This window comes from Lynx rufus, unplaced genomic scaffold (genome assembly GCF_022079265.1).
Source record: "Lynx rufus isolate CCGP_SWC_20201006 ecotype Redwood Valley unplaced genomic scaffold, mLynRuf1.p SCAF_7, whole genome shotgun sequence".
Taxonomy (NCBI): domain Eukaryota; kingdom Metazoa; phylum Chordata; class Mammalia; order Carnivora; family Felidae; genus Lynx; species Lynx rufus.
In genome coordinates, this window is record NW_025814889.1 from 134,456,604 (window position 1) to 134,477,679 (window position 21,076).

Here is a 21,076-nt window from a genome sequence, read left to right on the forward strand (position 1 = left end):
CTTGACCCAAGTCCAGTTAACTGGAAGACTGGGAAGAGCATCACCCCCCATTTCAGCATGAGTGGGAGAACGAGGGTGTGCATTTAACACACCTTCAAAAAGATGTCCCCAGTCGCTGTAAGTCCCTGTGTCCCAACCCTTTTTTTCTTTTGTTCAGAATGTGAATGGAGGTAGGGAGGATGGGAATTGGTCTTTCTGGTATCTGGGCCTAAAGGAGCCAGAATGACGGAAAAGAGAATAAGGCTGGGCTCCCCCGGTACAGGTCTGGGAAGAGAAGACACGCCTTTCTGTGCTGACCAGCCCAACTGGTTGGGAGGACGGGGGGTGGGGGGCCCTGTCCAGGAAGAGGGTGAGCTGTACCCAGGCCCAAGCAGTTTCTCTTCCTGGGTTCCCTCCCCTACGTGCACACACTGGGCCTCACGTGGCTCTGCCAGCTGTTCTGAGGGCACAGCGAGTCTGGGATGCCCAAGCCCTGCACTCTGCAGAGCCAGCAGGTCGAGCATGTATGCGACACTGCCTCTGTGTTGCCAAGACAACACCGAGAACGGGGAACGGTTGCTTGGCAACCCCGCCCTCCAGGCCTCCACCTCCTCTCCCCACTGGCCACAGGCAGCTGCCTTTGAGGCCTTTCTCCTCTGAAGAGAAAAACAACCACCCAGCCATCCCAGATGGTGGCCAAGGGCACATATTTCCAATGGATGCAAACGCAGCAGGAGACCAGACAGGGAGGGAAGAAGGGTGAGGGACAACAGGCACATGCGGGAGGGCCCGCCACACCCACCTTGCCACCTCCGATGCCCATGCCACAGTTGTTGAGTTTGAGCTCGTGAAGGGTGAAGCAGGCGGAACTCTTGAGCAGGGCCTCGAAGCCTCGAACGCCGTCAGGCCCAAACGCGTTGTCGCTCAGGTCCAGCTCAACCAGCTGCGCCCCGGCTGTGATGAGTCCCTCCCCTAGTGAGGTCTGGGCACAGAAAGGGCTCATCTCAGAATCACAGACACCCACCAGATGTTGCTTCTATGCCAGGACCCCTGCCCTCAGGGGGCACCCAGGCAGAGACACAGACCATTTCAGTACAGAGCTGTCCCTATTTTATATCCAGGACTGGAAACCCTGAAGAGGGCTCCCAATTCAGGTGGGGCGTGGGGCTTGGTATACATGGGGGTGGTCAAGGAAGGCTTCCTATAGAAGGTGGCATATGAGCTCAGGCTGGATGAGAATCAGTTAACCACAGATGAGGCGATTCCAGCCAACAGTAAAAACACGAACATAAGCAAACAAAAGAACATAAAGACACAGGCGTGAAGCAGCCTACTGTGTGTCTAGGACTCCAGAAGAGGTTGAGGCTGGAAGGAAAGGGAGGAGTCAAATCAGGCAAGCGCCCCGAACACTAGGCCAAGGACTGTGACCCTATAAGCCCGAGAGCAAAGGGCTCTGAGGTGGGTGAGGGACAGAGAGGACACATCCTCCAAGTCTGAGGAGGGCACACTGATGTGCAGAGGGATGCTGGATATGCCGACTGCCCGCCCAGGAGCATGAGACAGTGATCCAGGCAGCAGAGGAGGAAGCTGGCTGGCCAGCGTGGTGGGAGATGGGAGACATGAGCCCCAGGTCACAGGCCTCACAGACGGAGGAAGACCTGCAGAAGCTGGGCGTTCAGAGGATGTGCAGGAGGGAGGCAGGCACCGCTGAGGCCTCCGGGGTTTCTGGCGGGCGCCGGGCAGATGGGTGCCTGTCTCCGAGCCACAGCCCAGGACCGACGTGGCATGGAGACACTGAGCTCTCCTGGGAACCTGCTGGGCTGGGGATACCTACAGTTCCCCAGGAGATGGGTGAGGAGGAGGCTCTACCAGAAACTGGGGGCAGAAACAGGCGGGGCACTCATCATGCACACGGTTCCCAGTGGAGGGCAGGGGGTAGCAAGAGACACCGTCCCTGCCCAGGCCACGGACAGGATAGCTGAGGCAGTTTCCACTGTCTTCCCCACCACTGACTCAGCAACAGAGGGCCATTCTCTGGCTGCCCCAACCTTGGGAGAAGGCCACGCCCCTGCCATCTGGCGCCGAGGACCTCCAGCCCTCCAGCAGTCAGAGTTGCTGAACCCTCTGTGTCTGCTCCACCATCCCTGCATCTCACGCCTTTCCCTGACCCCAAATTCTCTTATCTGCCTTTCTAAGATTCACTCTTGTGGCTGGTAATACGGAGATAAGCATATCTCCTTTAAAGATGGAGAAACTTGGGATGCCTGAGTAACTCAGCTGGTTAAGCGTCTGACTCTTGGTTTCAGCTCAGGTCATGATCTCACCGTTCGTAAGTTTGAGCCCACATCCGGCTCTGGTCTAACGTGCGATTCTCTCTCTCCCTCTTGCTCTCTGCCCACCCGTGTGTCTGTACACACACACACACACACACACACACACACAATCTCTCAAAATAAACTTTAAAAAAAATTGAGAAACTTAAATGCTAAAATTCAGGTAAAATAATGCACACAGGGACCCATAGTTCGTATCCAACAAGTATGTTTTCTTCCCTCCCTCTTCTAACTTTTTTTAACTTTTCTTTTTAATGTTTATTTATTTTTGGGAGAGAGCGCGAGCAAGTGCGTAAGGGAGGAGCAGAGAGAGAGGGAGACACACAATCCAAAGCAGGCTCTAGGCTCCGAGCTGTCAGCACAGAGCCTGATGCAGGGCTCGAACTCACAAACCATGAGATCATGAACTGAGCCGAAGTCAGGTCGGACGCTCAACTGACTGAGCCACCCAGGCATCCCAACCTCTTCTAACTTTCAATCCTTTTACGTACAAACCTCCAAATGAATTAATGAAATTTATACTCTAAATTCTACCTTCACCTGGTTCTTGTTCACCCTTTGAGGCTGGTAACTTAACCAGCTCCCCAAGGGCTTCCTCAATCCCCCAACAGAGGAGCCCTCCCTCTGGAGTCCCCATTAGGGCACCTGTCACTTCCTGAATCACCTTTAGTTGTTTACCAGACCAAGGTGCTTTATTATTTTTTAAATATTGACTTATTTCAAGAGAGAAAGAGAGAGAGAGAGCACACTGTGCACATGAGATCAGGGGAGGGGCAGAGAGAGGATCCCAAGTTGACAGCACAGAGCCCAACTCAGGGCTTGATCTCGCCAACCAGGAGATAATGACCTGAGCTAAAATCAAGAGTTGGACACTTAATCGACTGAGCCACCCAGGTGTCCCATTATTATTACGTAAATTTATTAATATATTTGTTTATGGATCTATGCATTCATTTAAATGTAAGCTCTACACCCAACATGGGGCTTGAACTCACGATCCTGAGATCAAGAGTCACACACTCCACTGAGCCAGGTTCCCCCAGAGTGAGGTGCTTTAGAAATGAAGTTGGTACATGGGCACCTCAGGAACCCCTGCATTGACTAGAGGCACAGAAGACTGAGAAGGCAGCCTGCACAATCAGGGTGAGAGACCCCATAACACAGATGGTCACAACAAATAACTGACCAAGAACCTCACCGTGAAGGCATCTCATGTACTAGGCCCCATGTTACTGAAAGGCGGCCTATTACCAGCCCTGCCTCTTTCCCTTGAGCCCCAGGCAAGCCACGTTCTGCTCAATGATGCCCCCTCTCACCCCACCCACCGAACCCCAGGCTGGGAACCTGACCCGAGCCAAGCTGAGCCCCAGGAACGGGGAAATGGAAAACAGTGTGGATGGAAGCCACCCATGATGAGAAGCAAAGCAAAAACAGTGGTATGGAGAAAGGGAGGGCCCAGGGGGAGATGGGGGGGGGGCCACAGAAGGGCATGATGGGGAGCACAGGGAAGTGCAAAGCTAAGAGAGGAGTAAGAGCGGAGGGAGTGAGATCTGCGGTGAGGGTGAAACCACGAAGCTCAGGAATGAACCCTGGAATCCCTGGGCGCTGCTGTACCTCCTATCACTAGGCCTCGAGTCTCCATTCTCACCTGTACCCCCACCTGCCCATCAGGACACGAGACAGATGCTGTGCTCCCCTGGCTTCTATTCCAGCATCTTCATCACAGGGTGAAGAAAGTGTGGACAAAAGTGTGAAAAAAAGCCCTGGGAACTGCTAAAGGGGCTCCTGTGCCCAGGGGAGGGGAGCAGCGGACTGTGCACTTACCAGGGCTGGTGGGATCTCAGACCGCAATCTCCCTGTGAACATGTCACTCCAGTGGCATCGCTTTGGAAGGAGGAGGAAGAGAAGCATTAGGGGTGCCCCTCAGAGGTGGCCTGCAGGCAGCACCTCACCCTCGTGGACCACTGACAGTTACAATGCTTTTTAATTTTTAATTTGAGTTTCCTCAGCAAAAAGCTGGCCCAGCTCTGGCGGAAGTTGGGGGAACCTGGCGGCCTCCAAAGGACATACAGGGCTCAGCAGAACTGTCAGGAAAACCTGATTGGCCCAATCCTCTCGTTTTCCAGGAGAGAAACCAGGCTGAGAAGGAAAAGACCGGCCCCAGGCCCAGGGCAGTGGCAGGACCAGAGCCAATATGCCAGACTCCTGGCCCAGCGCTCGTTTCCAACATCAGTTTCCCCATACACTGTGGGTGAAGCAACACATGTCAGGATTTGGGTGGCAGGGGCAGAAAATAAGCAATATAGGATCCAGCAGCCAGGAAGTTACTAATTTTTCAAGGCCTTTTTTTTTTTTTTTTTTAAAGTAATCTCTATGCCCAATGGGGGGCTCAAACTCATGACCCCGAGACCAAGAGTCTCATGCTCTACTGACTGGGGGAGCACCAGCCACACACCCTTCAAGGCTTTTTTCAACCCTCTGATCACCTCCAGAAGGTAGCCTTGTTCTGGGGCTGGTGGATCTTGCCCACCTCTCCGCTCCTTGCTCATCTGCCTTTGAAAAAAGGATGAGCAGGACTCAAGCTCAAGAGGGGACAATGCATCAAACCAGAATTTAATAACGCTATTTTGTTTCCTTTATGGTAAGGAAAACCACTTTACATTTACAGAAGGGATGTTTGCTTTTACATGACATCAAAGTGAGCTGATTTAAACAAAGTATCAGGTAATGGCACCAAGGTGGCGGCTCTATGATAGGCCAGCAGAGTTTAAAAGCTCCAAGCACACAACCTTACCCTTCAACTCTGGTTGCTATGTCCACCCAAAATATCAACTCAGGCAGCTCCAGCCTTTCCTGGGCCAATCCTGGGAATGATGGAACCCAAAGCAACTTTCCCTTGAAAATCCAGTCCTTGAAATGTCTGAACTAAATGAATCGAACCTTAAGTACTGGGCAAACTGGTTTCCTTAGAATTCTCAAGGCCTCCAGTAAACAGATCAACACCCGCAGGGCCTGGGGGGCGGGGCTGGGGGGGGCAGTCTACATGGGTGGGCTCAGTGAGTCACATCTGAAGACCGGTGCTCAGGGCCAGGACAGGCAGCCACAGCCTGAGCGCCAGAACCCTAACAACTGGCACCTTACCCCGAAGCTTCCCAAACCCATGTCTGATGGGTCAAGGGTCAGCATGGGGATTTGGAGCACAAGGACTAGGTTCCAATTCCATCTTAGCTGACTCCAGGCCTGCCACTCACCCCGCCCAGTCTCTGACCCCTGGGATCCCCTCTTTGGAATGAAGCTTTTGGCCTCAACAATCTCTAAGTGAGCAGTAGTAACCACAGAGCAGTTATGATGCTGGGCTGTTGTTATCTGGACTCCGATCCCGCCTCACTCCTGAGATGTCTGACCCTGGACCACACTTTTCTCATCTGTCAAGACCTAGCTTATGCCTGTGTTGCAAGAAGGGTGGTAACATCTTAACTGGAATCAGCACCCCTGCCCAGAACACCCCTGCAACCAGGACCCTGACCCAACCCCGGCTCCCTCCTGCACGCGCAGAGCTGAGATGCTGGGCGGAGCGACTCAAGACGCTAGGTCTGCACAGGATGACAAGATGCACAAGGCACTCCTGATGGCCAAGCTCTCTCACGACACAAGCCTGCACAAGCCTGGTCACCGAGGCAAACTCACAGGGAAGAAAACCCTTTTACAGAGGAGCCCAGACTCAGAGCGGAGTTTGGTGCAAGGCCACATAACGCAGATAAGGTGGTGGTACCAGGGCTTAAACCCAGACCTCAGATGTCAAAGCACAGCTCGTGTGGCCTCCGGGCCCAGGCCACAGCTCCTCCATTCCTGCCCCTTCACTGGTCGCTGGGGTGGGTTGAGTTCTTTTGCAGGACAGCGTCCCAGCTTATGCTCAGGAAAACAACAGGCACTGGGCCGAAGAGAAGAAACAGCCAACGGCTTGGCTATTAACCTGACCGCCATCTTCCTGAGGAAACAACAGCAAGGCCACCTCACAAACTAGCTCTAGGTCCTCACTGGGCAAACCCGCTCTGCCGGCCCTGGCCCTGCATTCCTTCCCTTCAGAAAGCACAGTGGGGTGGGAAAGAGCACTGGACTTGAGAGTGTGCCATGTGGCTGGGCTACTTGTCAGCATTAGGATCCTGGGCTGTTTACTCAGCTCCTCTGAGCCTTGGTTCCCTTGACTTACAAAAGGGACCCAGTCTTTATTCCCCAGGGTGCAGTGAGGATTAAATGACATGTGCAGAAGAGCCCAGCACAAGCCTGGTCCCACAGGCACTGAGCACCATTTGCAGTTGGGAAAGTAGGGCTCTCCCTCGTGACTCTGCAGAGGCTTTAATGTGCTAATAAACAGTAGGATTCCCGGGAATGGAGAGCGTGCAGGGACACCTTCCTGACATTTTAAACACATGATACCCCAACTCTTCTCACAGAGCATTTTGAAGGACTGGAATTTCATGGGAGTCCCCTAAAGTGGGGCTAGCTGAAGGCTCTCTCTGTCCAGTTCCGCTTCTTTCCCCTTTATCTTTCATGGATGTTACTGGATAAACCTGACATTCGTATCTGTTACTGGGGGACCCAAGTGGACATATCATGCAGGGAGAGGGAGGGGCTCTGGCCAGCACCGGGAGGCCAGAGCAACAAGAGGAGCTGTTCATGGTGACCGCCAACAAGGCAGGACCCTAGAAGGGTCTAGACATAGGCAGGGGTTGTGGTGGCCTGAGCGGAAGCTTAGCCCCAACCAGTCTGGGTCTGCTCGCCCTGCAAATCTTACCTTCAACTCTGATTTCTTCTCCAAGGCCTTGGCGATGACCCTGGCTGCCTCCACGCCCACCGTATTGCCCTCCAGGCGCAGAGCCTCTAAGCCATCAAAGTCTTCGATCTCTTTAATCACATCTTTGGCTGGAAGGACCAAAGAACAGAACCTTAGATTCTGGAATCACCAATAACTGAGGCAGAAGAGAGCCCGGCCACTACCTCGTCACTACAATTCCAACAGCCATAGTATGCCTGCTGTGTGCTGGGCCCTGGCTTGCAAAGGAGACTGGACAGGCTCACATTCTACCAGGGAACACGGCTACAAAAACAATTCCTCTGCAATGAGTGTTAAAGGAGGCAGGTGTATGGAAGGCTTGGGAGACAAAGGAGGAAAGAAACAGGCCGCATAGGGCAAAGGGGCTTGAAGCACTTTATAGGTGGTGTGTGCGGAGGCTCTCTGCATGGGGGGTGTTTTCCAAGCAGGAAAACAGCATCCAAGTCAGAGAACCAGGGGTACAACCACATGAAGGCTGTCAGTGTCACAGGATTCATGCGTGGGGTGCTCATTACTGTATTGTTTTTGTTATGACGAAAAATCCCAAACAAGCTAAACGCCCATCAGCAGAGAACAGGTTAATTCACTGGGATACATTATACGGTCATCATGAATGGCGACACAGGTGTTTACCTGACTTGGAAAATACTCATGTTATAGTGGTAAGTGAATAATGAGGTTTTCCACTGGTGTTTCGTCTGACCACACATGTAAAATATTATACCTATTAAAAAATACATACGGGGCGCCTGGGTGGCTCAGTCAGTTAAGCGTCCGACTCTTGATTTCAGCTCAGGTCATGATCTCACAGTTTGTGAGTTCAAGCTCCGCATGGGGCTCTGTGCTGACAGCAAGGAGCCTGCTTGGGATTCTCTCCCTGCCCCCTCGCCCCCCACCTCCAACTTGCACGTGTGTACACAATCTCTCTCAAAATAAACTTTTTTTTTTTAACGTTTATTTATTTTTGAGACAGAGAGAGACAGAGCATGAACGGGGGTGGGTCAGAGAGAGGGAGACACAGAATCTGAAACAGGCTCTAGGCTCTGACCTGTCAGCACAGAGCCTGACGCGGGGCTTGAACTCACGGACCACCAGATCATGACCTGAGCCAAAGTCGGCCACTTAACAGACTGAGCCACCCAGGCGCCCCAAAATGAACTTTTAAAAAATAAATAAAAACAAAAAGATAAAATGTATTCTATCTCTCTCTCTCTCTCTCTCTCCTTTCCCACCCCGCCCCCCCACACACACACACACCCTCTTCTCAAGGTCTAAAAGGATAGAAACCCAATGTTCAGTTTTCTCTACGTGCTGGGATTATGGCTGATTCTGTGCTTTTTCCATCATGTGCTTGATAAATTCTTTTTTTTTTTTTAATCTGCTCAATATATTCTTGATATACCACGTTATAAAGCAACTTTTAAAGTACCTGTCATTATGATCCCAATTAGTAAACAAGAAAGAAAGAATGAAGGAAGGAACTCACCTATGTTTAGAAAAAACACTGGAAAGAAAATGCACCAAAATTAACAGTAGTTGTATCCTGGGCTGTGAGATAATGAAAGGTATGGTTTTTTGCCTTATTTCCATATTTCTGTGTTCTGTAACGAGCATGTATTAAAATTTTACAATCTGAACAAAAACACACTAGATGCACGAGACAAAGCCCATCTAGTCCGGCTGGCACGAGATGCAAAGGGGATGAGGTGGTGGGGTGGAGGTGTGTGTGGGAGAGAAAAGCTGGACCTGACCTCTTAGGTGACAAAGACCACAGACGGGGCTTCAGGAAGGTGGGAAGGAGCTCCCTGAGAAGCTGTCCCAGTGGGGCCTTTGTACCTGCCTCCCTCCCTCGGCCTCCACCCCAGCAGCCAAACTCCCAACCTGCCTGGCAGGTTTCACAGCCCTGGTCTCCTTGCAAATGCCGCCTGCTACAATTTTACACTCTTCTACACTTGCTACAATTTTACACACTTCTACACTTGATTGTTATGTGGAGACTTTACCCCCTTCCTCACTGGGTCCTGCTCCCATGGACTCTGCCCCCCAGAGACCAGTGCTTAGCATTCTCTCCCACACCTACTCAAGTAATTACTGTTACATCTACTTCACAGTTGAGTAAGTGGAGACACAGAGAAGGTACTAACTGCCTACTAAGGTCACTCGACCAGACAGTGGTGGCCGGCATTCATTTTCCTTTTCTCATGTCACGACCAGGAGGGCAGGCCAGGGAAGAGCCTCCCATATTATCTAGAAGGGGACACTGAGGTTTCAAGGAATGAAGCAACTCTGCCCCGTTCAGGAAAACAGCAGAGTTAAAGCTTCAGACTGGTCCTCCGAACTGCTACCCATGTGCTCCTCCCCCATATCCTTGCTTCCTATACAACCAGGGACTTTATGCAGCCCCCCGGCAGGAAGCCCCTAAGACACCCCCCGCCCCTGGGGGGCCACTGTGGAGCTGCAACTCCGGGTCCCAGCTGCCCAGGCCTCTTCTGCAGCTGGCTCACAGCACCAGGGCTGAAATAACCTCTCAGCCCCTTGAAAGACCTGCTCAAAAAATGGAGCCCCTCTAACATCCAGGTTAACGAGGAGAATGGAGCGCCGCTCAAGGGAATGTTTATGCAGCCCTTAAGAGTAAGGTGACAGAGCTGTCAGGGCCCCAAGGGAAGACAGACACCCTGTAAGGGACGGAAGTACAGAGATTCACGGGCAGTGTGCAGAAGTTCAGCCCTGGGGAGAGTCACAAGCGCAAAGTGAGCCTGGAAGAAAAAGCACCAACACGGGAAAAGCTGGGACAGGAGAGGGTGATCACCGCTGGGTTGCCTCTCTCACTTGGTTTTCAATCCAAACGGAGTTATACGTAACTTAGCAATGGGTTAGGGATGGGTCCCAACCACCCCTGAAAAACCACCTGTCACCAGGCTGCGCCGCAGGGACCGCCTTTCAGCCTCCACCACTTCACAAAGTACCAAGTTCCGTGTGTGTACGACTCGGCCATGTAAAGCAGAAAGTCCTTTCTTTGGTCCTTAAATGACCTACTGGGGAGAGTAAAGAACCTTGTTCCGGTCATCAGTTTCATGGCTTCCTCACACAGGCCTTTGCCCTCTCTGGACTGTGCCAGCTCACTCCCGGCCAACCTGGAGTGCCTGTCTGGGCCCAGGATTAGGCTGCCAGGCTCCTCTGCACAGCATTCAAGAGCCTCCGCCCTGGCCGCCCTATGGCACCCTGATTTCCTTTCTCCTAAGCCCACCCTGTGTGTCTCAGCTCCTGCGCCTACCTCATGTGGCTCTCCCTGCCTACAGTGCCCTTTCTCCTTCAAGGACAGTTCAACAAACACGACCTCATCCATGGAGACTTCCTGGGCCCTCCTCAACTAGAAGTGACTCCTGTGCCTTGCCTTTCTTTCTAGAACTTGCTGTTCACGTTTCTCAGAGCATGTCTCGTCTTCTGTCCCCTGGCAGTTACCCCCTTCCCACTCCAGCTTAGGAGCTCCTCAGAAGCTGGGGCTCTAAGCGGGGCCTCCCTGGTGACCTACAAAATGGAAGCAGCATATCCAGCCTGCACTCATGAAGTGGCTATCTGCACAGATTTCTTTTTTTTTTTAAGCAGGCTTCACGCCCAGCGCCAAGACCAATGGGGGGCTTGAACTCAAGACCCTGAGATCAAGATATGAGCTGAGATCAAGAGGTGGCCACTTAACTGACTGAGCCACCCAAGTGCCCCATCTGCATGGATTTTAAGGCTAGACAAACTTGAGTTCTAACCCCGGCTCCATTGCTTATAGCTGCGTCCTTAGGCAAGTCATATCACCTCCCTGGACTTCAATTTTCCATCTCCAAAATGCGGATGTAAAGCTACCTCAAAGACTTCTGTGAGGATAAACTGAGATATTGCTTGCATGGCACTTAAGACTGCCTGACTAGGCATTCGGTGAATGGCATTTACTTTACAGCGAGACAGTATGCGCATGAGCGAGCAGGAGAGAGTAGCAGAGGGGGAGGGACGGAGAGGGAGAGAGAGGGGCATGGGGAAAATCCTAAGCAGGCTCCACACACAGCACAGAGCCCAACACAGGGACTGATCCCACAACCCTGGGATCGTGACCTGAGCTGAAATCAAGAGTCGGATGCTCAACTGACTGAGCCACCCAGGCACCCCAGTGAATGGCATTTAATAGCAAATTCATGTTTCCTGAACTGAGCTGACTGTCTACTGAGAAACACAGGCACAGGGATTCAGCTGGGTATCAGTTAAAATCCTGGCTCTGTTATTTACCAGCTGTGTGATCTTGGGCAAGTTAGTTCTTCCAAATCTTTTTTCCTTATTTATAAAATGGTAACATTTCTACCTCCCTCCCTCAGGCATGATGCATGACTGAAAGTGATAACAGCACAGGCAGAAACTCTAAATCTTAGGGCCTTTCAGAGATATTCAGAAGATGTGCTACCACGTTCCCAGCCACCCAAGGACTCAAGTCGTTTCTAAGCCAGCGCAGAGGAGCAAGCCTGCCTGCACTCCAGGACAACCAGGCAAGTCCAGACCAGTTTCCCTGGTCGGGCCAGAACTTCAAGAGGCCTTACAAGTACTGATGTAGGTGCCTTCACTTCCAGACACCAGGGGATGCAGGGCTGACTGGTGTTAGTCATGATTTGGCCAGGGATGAAAAGACAGGGCCTGAATTCTGATGCCTAGTTCCCTCCAGCCCTGGTTCCTGTACACAGACAAGAACATCCATCCATCCCTCTCCCAAGGGCATTCGGCTACCTGGACTAGACCTCCCAAAAGGGCCTGGATTATTGTTTTAATGCAGCTCCACAAGGGTCTTAGCTCTGGGGAAGGCACCCAGGATTCTCAGACCGGGCTGGGTCCGTGGTGGTAAAGGTCTGAAGTAAGGAGTCATGGGCTATATCCTGGGACTACTGTCGTGGTCCCTCATTGCTTACTATCCCCTCTAAGATACAGCCCACCTGCCAACCTAAAGCCATCACCAGCAAGGATACCTTCCAAAAATGTGACAACAGGGGCGCCTGGGTGGCTCAGTCGGTTAAGCGTCCAACTTCAGCTCAGGTCATGATCTCACGGTCCGTGAGTTCTAGCCCCGTGTCGGGCTCTGGGCTGATGATGGCCCAGAGCCTGGAGCCTGCTTCCGATTCTGTGTCTCCCTCTCTCTCTGACCCTCCCCCGTTCATGCTCTGTCTCTCTCTGTCTCAAAAATAAATAAATGTTAAAAAAAAATTAAAAAAAAAAAGTGACAACAGGCAGGGAAGTCTGCATGCACTTGTAGGCACACCACCTTTGAGCCTTACTGTGAAATGGGCCCAGTGATATCTCACAGAACTACCAGGAAAAGAACATGATAATGGAGCTAAACAAGCCCAAGCGTGAGAGAGAGTAAGCGGTCATTCGCACACTCTCTTTCTTCCCCTGGGCCAGCCCAAGCAGAAACTCACCATCTTCCGCAGTGTTGAGTTTGAGGCTCTTGCCCTTGAAACTCAGCTGTCCCCCGGCCACCTGGGTTTTGGCAAGCGTCTCTGCCAGCTTGGCAATGTCTTCAGAGGCCATGCTGGCTACGTTGTCGGGCTCCCCTGGAAATCTGCAAACTGAGCAGGCCGAAGTTACATTAAAAGAGAGAGCTTTCCTAGGGCCCCTGGTTGGGGAGGGCCGGGTAAGAGACAACGCATTTCAGGGGCTTGATCCTACCTCCCCCTGTGCTCTCGGGACTCCAAAAGCTAAACTACTGGAAGAAATGGAAACAGCATTAGGGAAGGAACAATCCTAGGAAAGGTGGAGAAAGTGGCAAGAAAGTAGTAAAATCATGTTTTACCCTCTGAAGAGTTACCATTTCACTTTAGCTTCCCTGCCCAACTGCCCCAGCTGGGACATCAAACATAGCTGTGTGAGCTGCCCATTTCCTGGGTCCCAGTGAATGGCAATCGAGTCTCAGACCGACAGTGGCAAAAAGCCTGCCCCCAACACATACCTGCCTGATCATCTTGGTTGCTCTCTGTTTGAGGGTCCCATTTCTCAAACAGGACCAAGATGGCTAAGGGATCCGGTTCATCCATCCCAGGAAATGCCCCACCACCCTGGCTGGCATGTCTCTGGGGCTGGGGAACAGGGGTCAGCCCACCACACGTCTGATTTCAACCCTGGCCAGGAGACTGGGGAGCCCATGGTAGCCAGACCTCAGGTTCCTAGGAGACCAGAGGGCTCTACATCACAGCAGCCACCATCACAATAGACCAAAGGCAGAGGTGAAGAAAGGAGCTTCCAGCCTGGAGAACTCAGCAGACTGGCAGAAAGACCCACTCCATTTCCCTAAAGAAGAAATGGCATGCAATCAGGGGGAGACCAAGGAAAACTGAGGTGGAGGATAGAACTAGGAGGTGCCTAGAGACTCCTCATCCAGAACATGTCCTTCCCCAATCTATTCATCCTCGAGATACAACTGTGATGGCTCCCATATCCTCTCTTTCCCCCAGGCTTTCTCTGGGCTCAAAAGGTCTGCTTCCCACTTCCTTCTCCTTACCTTAACCCTTATCACCCTGGTTTGCCTTTTTTATTATTTTAAAGTCCACTTATTTCGAGAAAGAGAGAGCATGAGAGCAAGAGCAGGGGAAGGGCAGAGAGAGGGAGAGAGGGAGAGAGGGAGAGAGGGAGAGAAGGGGAGGGGGGAGGGGGGAGAGGGGGAGGGGGGGAGAGAGAGAGAATTCCAAGCAAGTTCCACACTCAGCGCAGAGCCCAATGTGGGGCTTAATCTCATCACCACAAGATCACAACCCAAGCCAATATCAAGAATTGGATGCTTGGAGCACCTGGGTGGCTCGGTCGGTTAAGCATCCAACTTTGGCTCAGGTCATGATCTCATGGTTCCTGAGTTCAGGCCCTGAGTCTGGCTGTCTGCACTGTGGAGCCTGCTTGGGATTCTCATTCTCTCTCTCTCTCTCTCTCTCTCTCTGCCCCTCCCCAAAGTGCACATAAGCACGCTGTCTCTCACAAATAAATGAACTTAAAAAAAAAAAAAAAAGAATTGGATGCTTAACCTACTGAGCCACCCAGGCACCCCCCGGTTTGTCTATCTTTATCAATAAGCATGAATTAGGGGTGCCTGGGTGGCTTGGTCGGTTAAGCGTCCGACTTCGGCTCTGGTCATGATCTCACGTCGGTGAGGTTCAAGCCCCACGTCGGGCTCTGTGCTGACAGCTCAGAGCCTGGAGCCTGTTTCAGATTCTGTGTCTCCCTCTCTCTCTGCTCCTCCCCTGTTCATGCTCTGTCTCTCTCTGTCTCAAAAATAAATAAACGTTAAAAAAAAAAAATTAAAAAAAAAAAATAAGCATGAATTATTCTTCTGGGTAAGAAAGCATCTAATCACTCATTCAACAAACTTTTATTAGTACCACTGTGTTTTGGACGTTGCTCCAGATATCAGGAGCACAACAGTGAATGAAACAAAAATCCTGCCCTCTTAAAACGTGTTCTAAACAAGATAGTATCTTAAGACAATGACAAGAACAAAAATAAACAGAGAAGGCGGTAAGGTATATTCTGGGGGTTGTAATTTAAAACAGTATGGTTAGAGAAGGTATTATGAGGAAAGAAACAAAGACTTGAAAGACATTAAGGATTGAGCCAGGCAGATATCTGGGGGAAGAGCTTTCTTGCAAAGGAGTAGCAAATGCAAAGGCTCTTGTTGGGGGTGGGGGTGGGAGTGGGGGGAGGGGAGGGGAGGGGAGATCAGAGGAACTGCTGGAGTGCAGAGAGGGAAGGAAAACAAAATCAAGAAATAAGAAAAGAGAATTAACAACAGGCCCAAATCACAGAGCCCATTTAAAGAATGTAGCTTTTTTTTTTTTAAAGAAAAAAAACATTTTTTTAATGTTTATTTATTTTTGAGAGACAGAGAAAGCGGGAGGGGCAGAGAAAGAGGGAGACACAGAATCCAAAGCAGGCTCCAAGCTCTGAGCTGTCAGCACAGAGCCTGACACGGGGCTCGAACTCGTGCTCCAACCTACCAACTGTGAGATCATGACCTGAGCTGAAGTCCAGGGCTTAACCAACTGAGCCACCCAGGTGCCCCAAGAATGTGGCTTTCAATAGAGCCACTGATAGGTTTCTAGCAGAGAAGGGACAGACTCTGACAGACGTTTTGACAGCATCACTTATGTGCAACCTACGGCCTGGCATCTAGAAGGTGCTCCAAGAATGAAGACGTGAAACTGAATACAAATTAACCTGAAACCTCACCACCTCTGGCAGTTGTGGGATGGGGCGATTTGAGGCAAGAAAAATGGTGGTGGGGCTCCCGCATAGGTTCCCATCGGAACACAGAACTTCTCAGCTAGAAAAAGGCTTATTCCTCAGTCCAGTCGGTGCACATATACACCGTCCACTCTAAAGACTGCGAAAGCGAAGCACACAGGGGTGGCTTGATGTGTCCAAGGTCTGCGAAGGGTAGGCGACAGAGCAAAGACAAACAGACACACAAACAGCCTCTCTCCCTTCTGGGCGCGAAAGTCTCAGATTTTCTCAGGTGCACGTCTCTCGCTCTTGCGAAGCGTCAGCAGTGACTCATGTCGATCCCAGGGGCTGCGGCGCCAGTCCAGGCCCTCCGCGGGCGTGGGACTACTGGGAGGCGGCGGCAAGTGAGCGACGCGCGAGTGCGGGCCGCAAATGACAGGCGGGCGGCGCGGGAGCCCCATCCGGGATCCCTGGAGGACGCGCCCCCAGTTGTCACCGACGCCAACAGGAGACGCCGCTGCTGGCAGCTTCGCCAGACGCCCTCTCCAAGCCTCAGTTTCTCCACCTGGGAAAGGGGCCTGCGCCCCCCCAACACCGCCTCTCTCAGCCCCTCCGCCTTGGCCGTCGACGCGCAGGGGAGAAGGCCGAGAAGAGACCCAGAAGGCGCTCAGGGGCGCCACATCTTCCACGCCCAGCTGCAGGGCCGCGCCGCCCCCCGCCCCCATCCCAGGCAGGTGACGGGGAAAGGCAAGGGACCCCGACCCTTACCGCGAACAGGAGGCGCCGCCGCGTGGGGCGACCTGAGCGCGCGCGTCCGCCCCGCAGGGGCGGGGGCTGATTTAGGGTCCGGGTCAGGTCAGGTCAGGTCGGGGTCGCCGCCCCCGAGCCCAGCGGTCCCGAGGCCCGGCCCGCTCTTTCGTCTGCTCTCCCGGCAGTTCTCGCCACTCCTGTCTCCGACACCACCTGCTCCCCGCACCACCGCGGATGATGGCGGAGGAGGAGGATTTTGAAAGCCGGCAGTTTCTTTCCTTCGATTTGATTTGTTCAAGGCCCAGGCCGGGTTCCCCTTCCCCCGCTCGAGTGGCCTGGCGGGTATGGTAGTCCAGTCCTTCTGCGCGGAGCGCGGCGACCGCCTCAGGAGGGCGCCCGCGAACTACGAGTCCCGTCATGCACCGCGTCCCAGCGCGCCTCCGCTCGGCTCCCTCTGCGCCCTCCCTTTTCGGCTTCTGGCTCTTTCTCCGGGAGGCCACAGGGCGGCGTGTAGCCTCGAGTGCCCAGGGAGACTACAATTCCCGTCGTGCCTTGCGGTCCAGCAGCCTCAGCCCTTCCGGAAAGGATCATGTGCACGTAACTTTATTGACAAAGGCTGGAACTGCCGAAGGCAAGCTGGTAGATCTGTTCTGCAAGAAATAGGTATCCGTTTCCTCAGAGGAAAGCCTCGCCTTTTTCGTCCCATGAAATTGAGAAGTCATTCGAAACCTTTCACATGAATAACCGCAAATTGTTTGATAATTAAAAAGGGGAAATAATTACCCTATGGTAGAGAAGCTGCGACACCATCTTAACCAAATGGTTCACGTTAACATCAGTAACTGGACAAACTGACATCCGTCGCACACCTGCTGATGTGATGCACCGAGAAGGACACGGCATCACCATCCAGTCATCAGTGCATAAAATTAATCTGATCATGAGAAAGCAGTAGACAAACCCAAACTGAGTTACAGTTTATTCTACAACAGAATAACTGGTCTGTACTCTTGCAAAAATGTCTGTGTCACGAAAGACAGAAACGCTGAGGAACTGTTGCAGATTAAAGGAGACTAAGAAACATGACAACAAAATGCAATCTATGGTCGTGGACTGGATCCCGGGCTGGGGAGGAAGTTACTGCTAAGGGCAAGATGGAGACAATTAGCAACACTTGTAATAGTATTACAATAGATTGTAATAGTATACAATAGATAATAGTATTGTATCAGTGTTACATTTATTGATTCTTATTATTGTGCTGGGTTATGTAAGAGACTGCCCTTGTTCTTGGAAATACATGCTGAAATAATTAGGGGTGTGACATCAGCAACTGACTCGCCAGTGGTTCAAAAAAGGTGTATATGCATACAGAGAGTGCAAATGTGGCCAGACGTTCACAATACGCGAATCTGGGTGAGGGGTATACGGGGAGTTCTTTGAACACTTTTGCCACTTCTCTGTAGGTTTGAATGTTTTAGGTATCAGAACACAAATAGCTTTTTTATCTTTTTGCAAAGAACATTTTATCCATTATATAAATAACGTGTTTGCTATAAATACTTTAGCCAACATAGAACAGGATAAAGAGAAAAGTAAACATTACCCGAGAAACTCTAGCACCCAGAGATAATCACCATCAACATATGCAGCCTTCTGCAAAGTTACCTCTCACAACTTGGCCCACGCACATGCTTTTGCTTTACCTGCAATTGAAAGTTAAATATATTGTGTGCCAGATCCTTTCACACACAGTTCATTTACTCTTTACAACCACAAAGGAAGCGGGCATCATCGCCACCCCTTCCAGCACAGAGATGAGAAAGCGAGCTCCATACCCTGGTTCGGTTCGCACCACTGCTGAGATGTGGGTCCTCTTTCCATCCTCCCTCTCCTCTGCATACAAGGCCCATATCAAAGGCCACCTCCTCTGGGAGGCTTGTCTACAGCACTCCGTCCAGAATGAGTCACCTTCCTCTGGGCCCCACAGCAAGCTGCAACCCCCCACAGCAGTTGATCTGAAGCTCTAAGGGCTTTTCCCATACAGTTAATAGTATTATTGGCAGCTTCCTCAACCTGCAAGAGCCTTGGGGCAGGTACTCTACCCATCTTGACAGCATCTTTTCCGGGATTAGGCTATCACAGGTGCTTCATTTTCCTCATTTGAACTGGATTCCCATCAGAGTTCCTGGATATTTGCTTAAAATGAGTCACCATTTGAGAAGGCTGAGATGCTCCCAATTAGGCCTGGTGCTATTCCTGTGCTGATTACAACCAGGGCTGATCAAATCAGTCTGGATTTCCCTTGGGGTGATTTCCCAGCCTCTTTTTTCCAGTTTTACTTCCTGTGGCCTTCCTTGGCCTTCTGACAAAGACTTCCTAAAGAGAAGGGGAAGGTGGAGGTAGAACATCTTAGGTGATCTTTCCTGCCCTCACCTAGCTGATGGATCATAGGATTTTCAGGACTGGAAGGGATTTTTTTTTTTCCCCCTAAGGACTGGAAGGGAATTCTTAGCAGAAACAATAGCCTTCAGGGTGCCTGGCTGGCTCAGTTGGTAGAACATGTGACTGGATCCCAGGGTCGTGAGTTCAAGCCCCACATCGGGTATGGAGCCTCCCTAATGAAAGAAAGAGAGAAAGAAAGAAAAGAGAGGTATTAGAAGGTAGTGGGGGCCTAGTGGAGCTTGTGGAGAGCCAGAGAGTAGATGTTCTGCCGGAACATCTTCACATTAAAGCTACAATCGCAAAACAATCCAGATTCTGTTTAACAATCCAGATTCTGTTTGCTACTCCTGAATCTAGATTCTATCTCAGACCACTTTAAAATGGGGAAACTGGGGGTGCCTGGGTGGCTCAGTGGGTTAAATGTCTGACTTCATTTGGCTCAGGTCATGATCTCAGCCTTCGTGAGTTCTAGCCCCGCATCTAGTTTCTCTGGTGTCAGTGCCTGTTTTGGATTCTCTGCCCTCCCATGCTCATGCTCTTGCTCTCTCTCTCTCAAAAATAAACATATACACCTAAAAACGATAATAAAATAAAATGGGAAGACGGGTTTAAAAAGGAGGAGGAGGTTACCTGAGGGTTCACAGTGAGTCAGAGGAGTCCAGAGCCATCATTGTTTCCAAACAGCAAATTTCTCATCTCTCCTCTCTCTCCAACTCTCTCTTTCCCTTTCAAGTTATCACCTGAGAGCTAGTTTGTTTTCCAGGCCCAGGAAATGGCATCATAGCCTTTGACAGATGGATAGAGCCATCTTAGGCCACCCCTTTCTTCTTTTCAACAGACAAGAATTGAGAACCAGAGATGTTAAATAACCTGCTCTAATTACACAGTAATTTAGACAAGAGACAGTGGATTATTATTTTTTTTTAATTTTTTTTTCAACGTTTATTTATTTTTGGGACAGACAGAGCATGAACGGGGGAGGGGCAGAGAGAGAGGGAGACACAGAATCGGAAACAGGCTCCAGGCTCTGAGCCATCAGCCCAGAGCCCGACGCGGGGCTTGAACTCACGGACCGCGAGATCGTGACCTGGCTGAAGTCGGACACTTAACCGACTGCGCCACCCAGGCGCCCCTTATTTATTTATTTATTTATTTATTTATTTATTTATTTATTTATTTATTTTTAAATAAACTGTGCTCAACATGGGGCTTGAACTCACGCCCCTGTGATCAAGAGTAGCATACTCTTGGGTTCAGTCAGTTAAGTGTCTGACTTCAGCTCAGGTCATGATCTCGCTGCTCTGTGAGTTCCAGCCCCGCATCAGACTCTGTATTGACAGGTTCAGAGGCTGGAGCCTGCTTCAGATTCTGTCTCTGTCTGCCCCTCTCCTGCGTGCTCGTGCTCTCTCTCTCTCTCTCTCTCAAATATAAAATAAAACATTAAAAAATTAAAAAAAAAAGTAGCATGCTCTACCAATTGAGACAGCCAGGCACCCCAAGATAAGAGACTGCAGAAGCCAGATTGCTGGGGTCCATTTCAACACACATGCAAAACAAGTCATTTTGTGAGTATGAAGTGGGTATAAGGGGAAGGGGAATGTTTTAGATCTTTCTGTCTCTGTTGTGCAGCTTCCCCCCCCCCTTTTTTTAAAGAATGTTTTGAAGAGAAAAGCAGGCTGCCTCTGATTAGTTTGGTTTACTTTAACTGAGTGTTTTAAATTCCACTGTGGAGCCTGAAAACAATCTTAATTGCCAATTGTAAATGGAATAAATAACAATATTTATACTGGTTTCCTGAAGAGCTACCAAGGCTGCAGACTTGCCATTTAGTGAGATCAAAAACAAATGGCTGAATTATGCCAGACATGTGAGGAATGTGGAGAGACATTCCCAAGATCTAACCGGGTGCGGGTGCTCCCAAGACCGCTAGAGAAAGATGGTCCCTCAAGGGTCACCTCCCCTGGTGGGAGGGGTTTGCTAGATCATCTGTTAAAGACCACTCAAACCACATTCTCCCCTGGGTTCAAGCCCAGGGCTCCCCATCAGAATACATGACCTTTTTATTTTTTAAAAAAAAAATTTTTTTTCAACGTTTATTTATTTTTGGGACAGAGAGAGACAGAGCATGAATGGGCGAGGCGCAGAGAGAGAGGGAGACACAGAATCGGAAACAGGCTCCAGGCTCTGAGCCATCAGCCCAGAGCCTGACACGGGGCTCGAACTCACGGACCGCGAGATCGTGACCTGGCTGAAGTCAGACGCTTAACCGACTGCGCCACCCAGGCGCCCCCACATGACCTTTTTAAACTTTGATGACTAACCATAATTAAAATAATTCATTCACCCCCACAAATCCTTATTAAGCATCTACTATGTACCAGGCACCATTCCAGCTCTGGGAATCCAATGGTGAATGAGATAGAAAAGGATCGCATCTGTACAGGAGCTTAAATTTGGGTCTAATGTTTACGGAGATTTTCCTGATACCAAATGCTTTCTG

At 50.8% G+C, this 21,076-nt stretch overlaps 1 protein-coding gene across 2 annotated transcripts in view; it reads right to left on the minus strand.

Moving 5' to 3' along the window:
* Positions 1–16,504, minus strand: part of RANGAP1 (Ran GTPase activating protein 1) — a 32,944-nt gene extending 16,440 nt beyond the window's left edge. Inside the window, exons 1-5 of one of the 2 annotated variants that reach the window (XM_047066015.1) lie at positions 16,150–16,504; positions 12,594–12,743; positions 7,108–7,235; positions 4,137–4,196; positions 782–961 (exon numbers count right to left, since the gene is read on the minus strand). In XM_047066015.1, coding sequence (XP_046921971.1) covers positions 782–961; positions 4,137–4,196; positions 7,108–7,235; positions 12,594–12,705 — 480 coding nt within the window. In that variant the 5' untranslated portion in view covers positions 12,706–12,743; positions 16,150–16,504. The remainder of the gene's footprint in view (positions 1–781; positions 962–4,136; positions 4,197–7,107; positions 7,236–12,593; positions 12,744–16,149) is intronic. The other variant, XM_047066014.1, reaches the window with a different exon arrangement.
* Between the last annotated feature and the right edge of the window lie 4,572 nt (positions 16,505–21,076).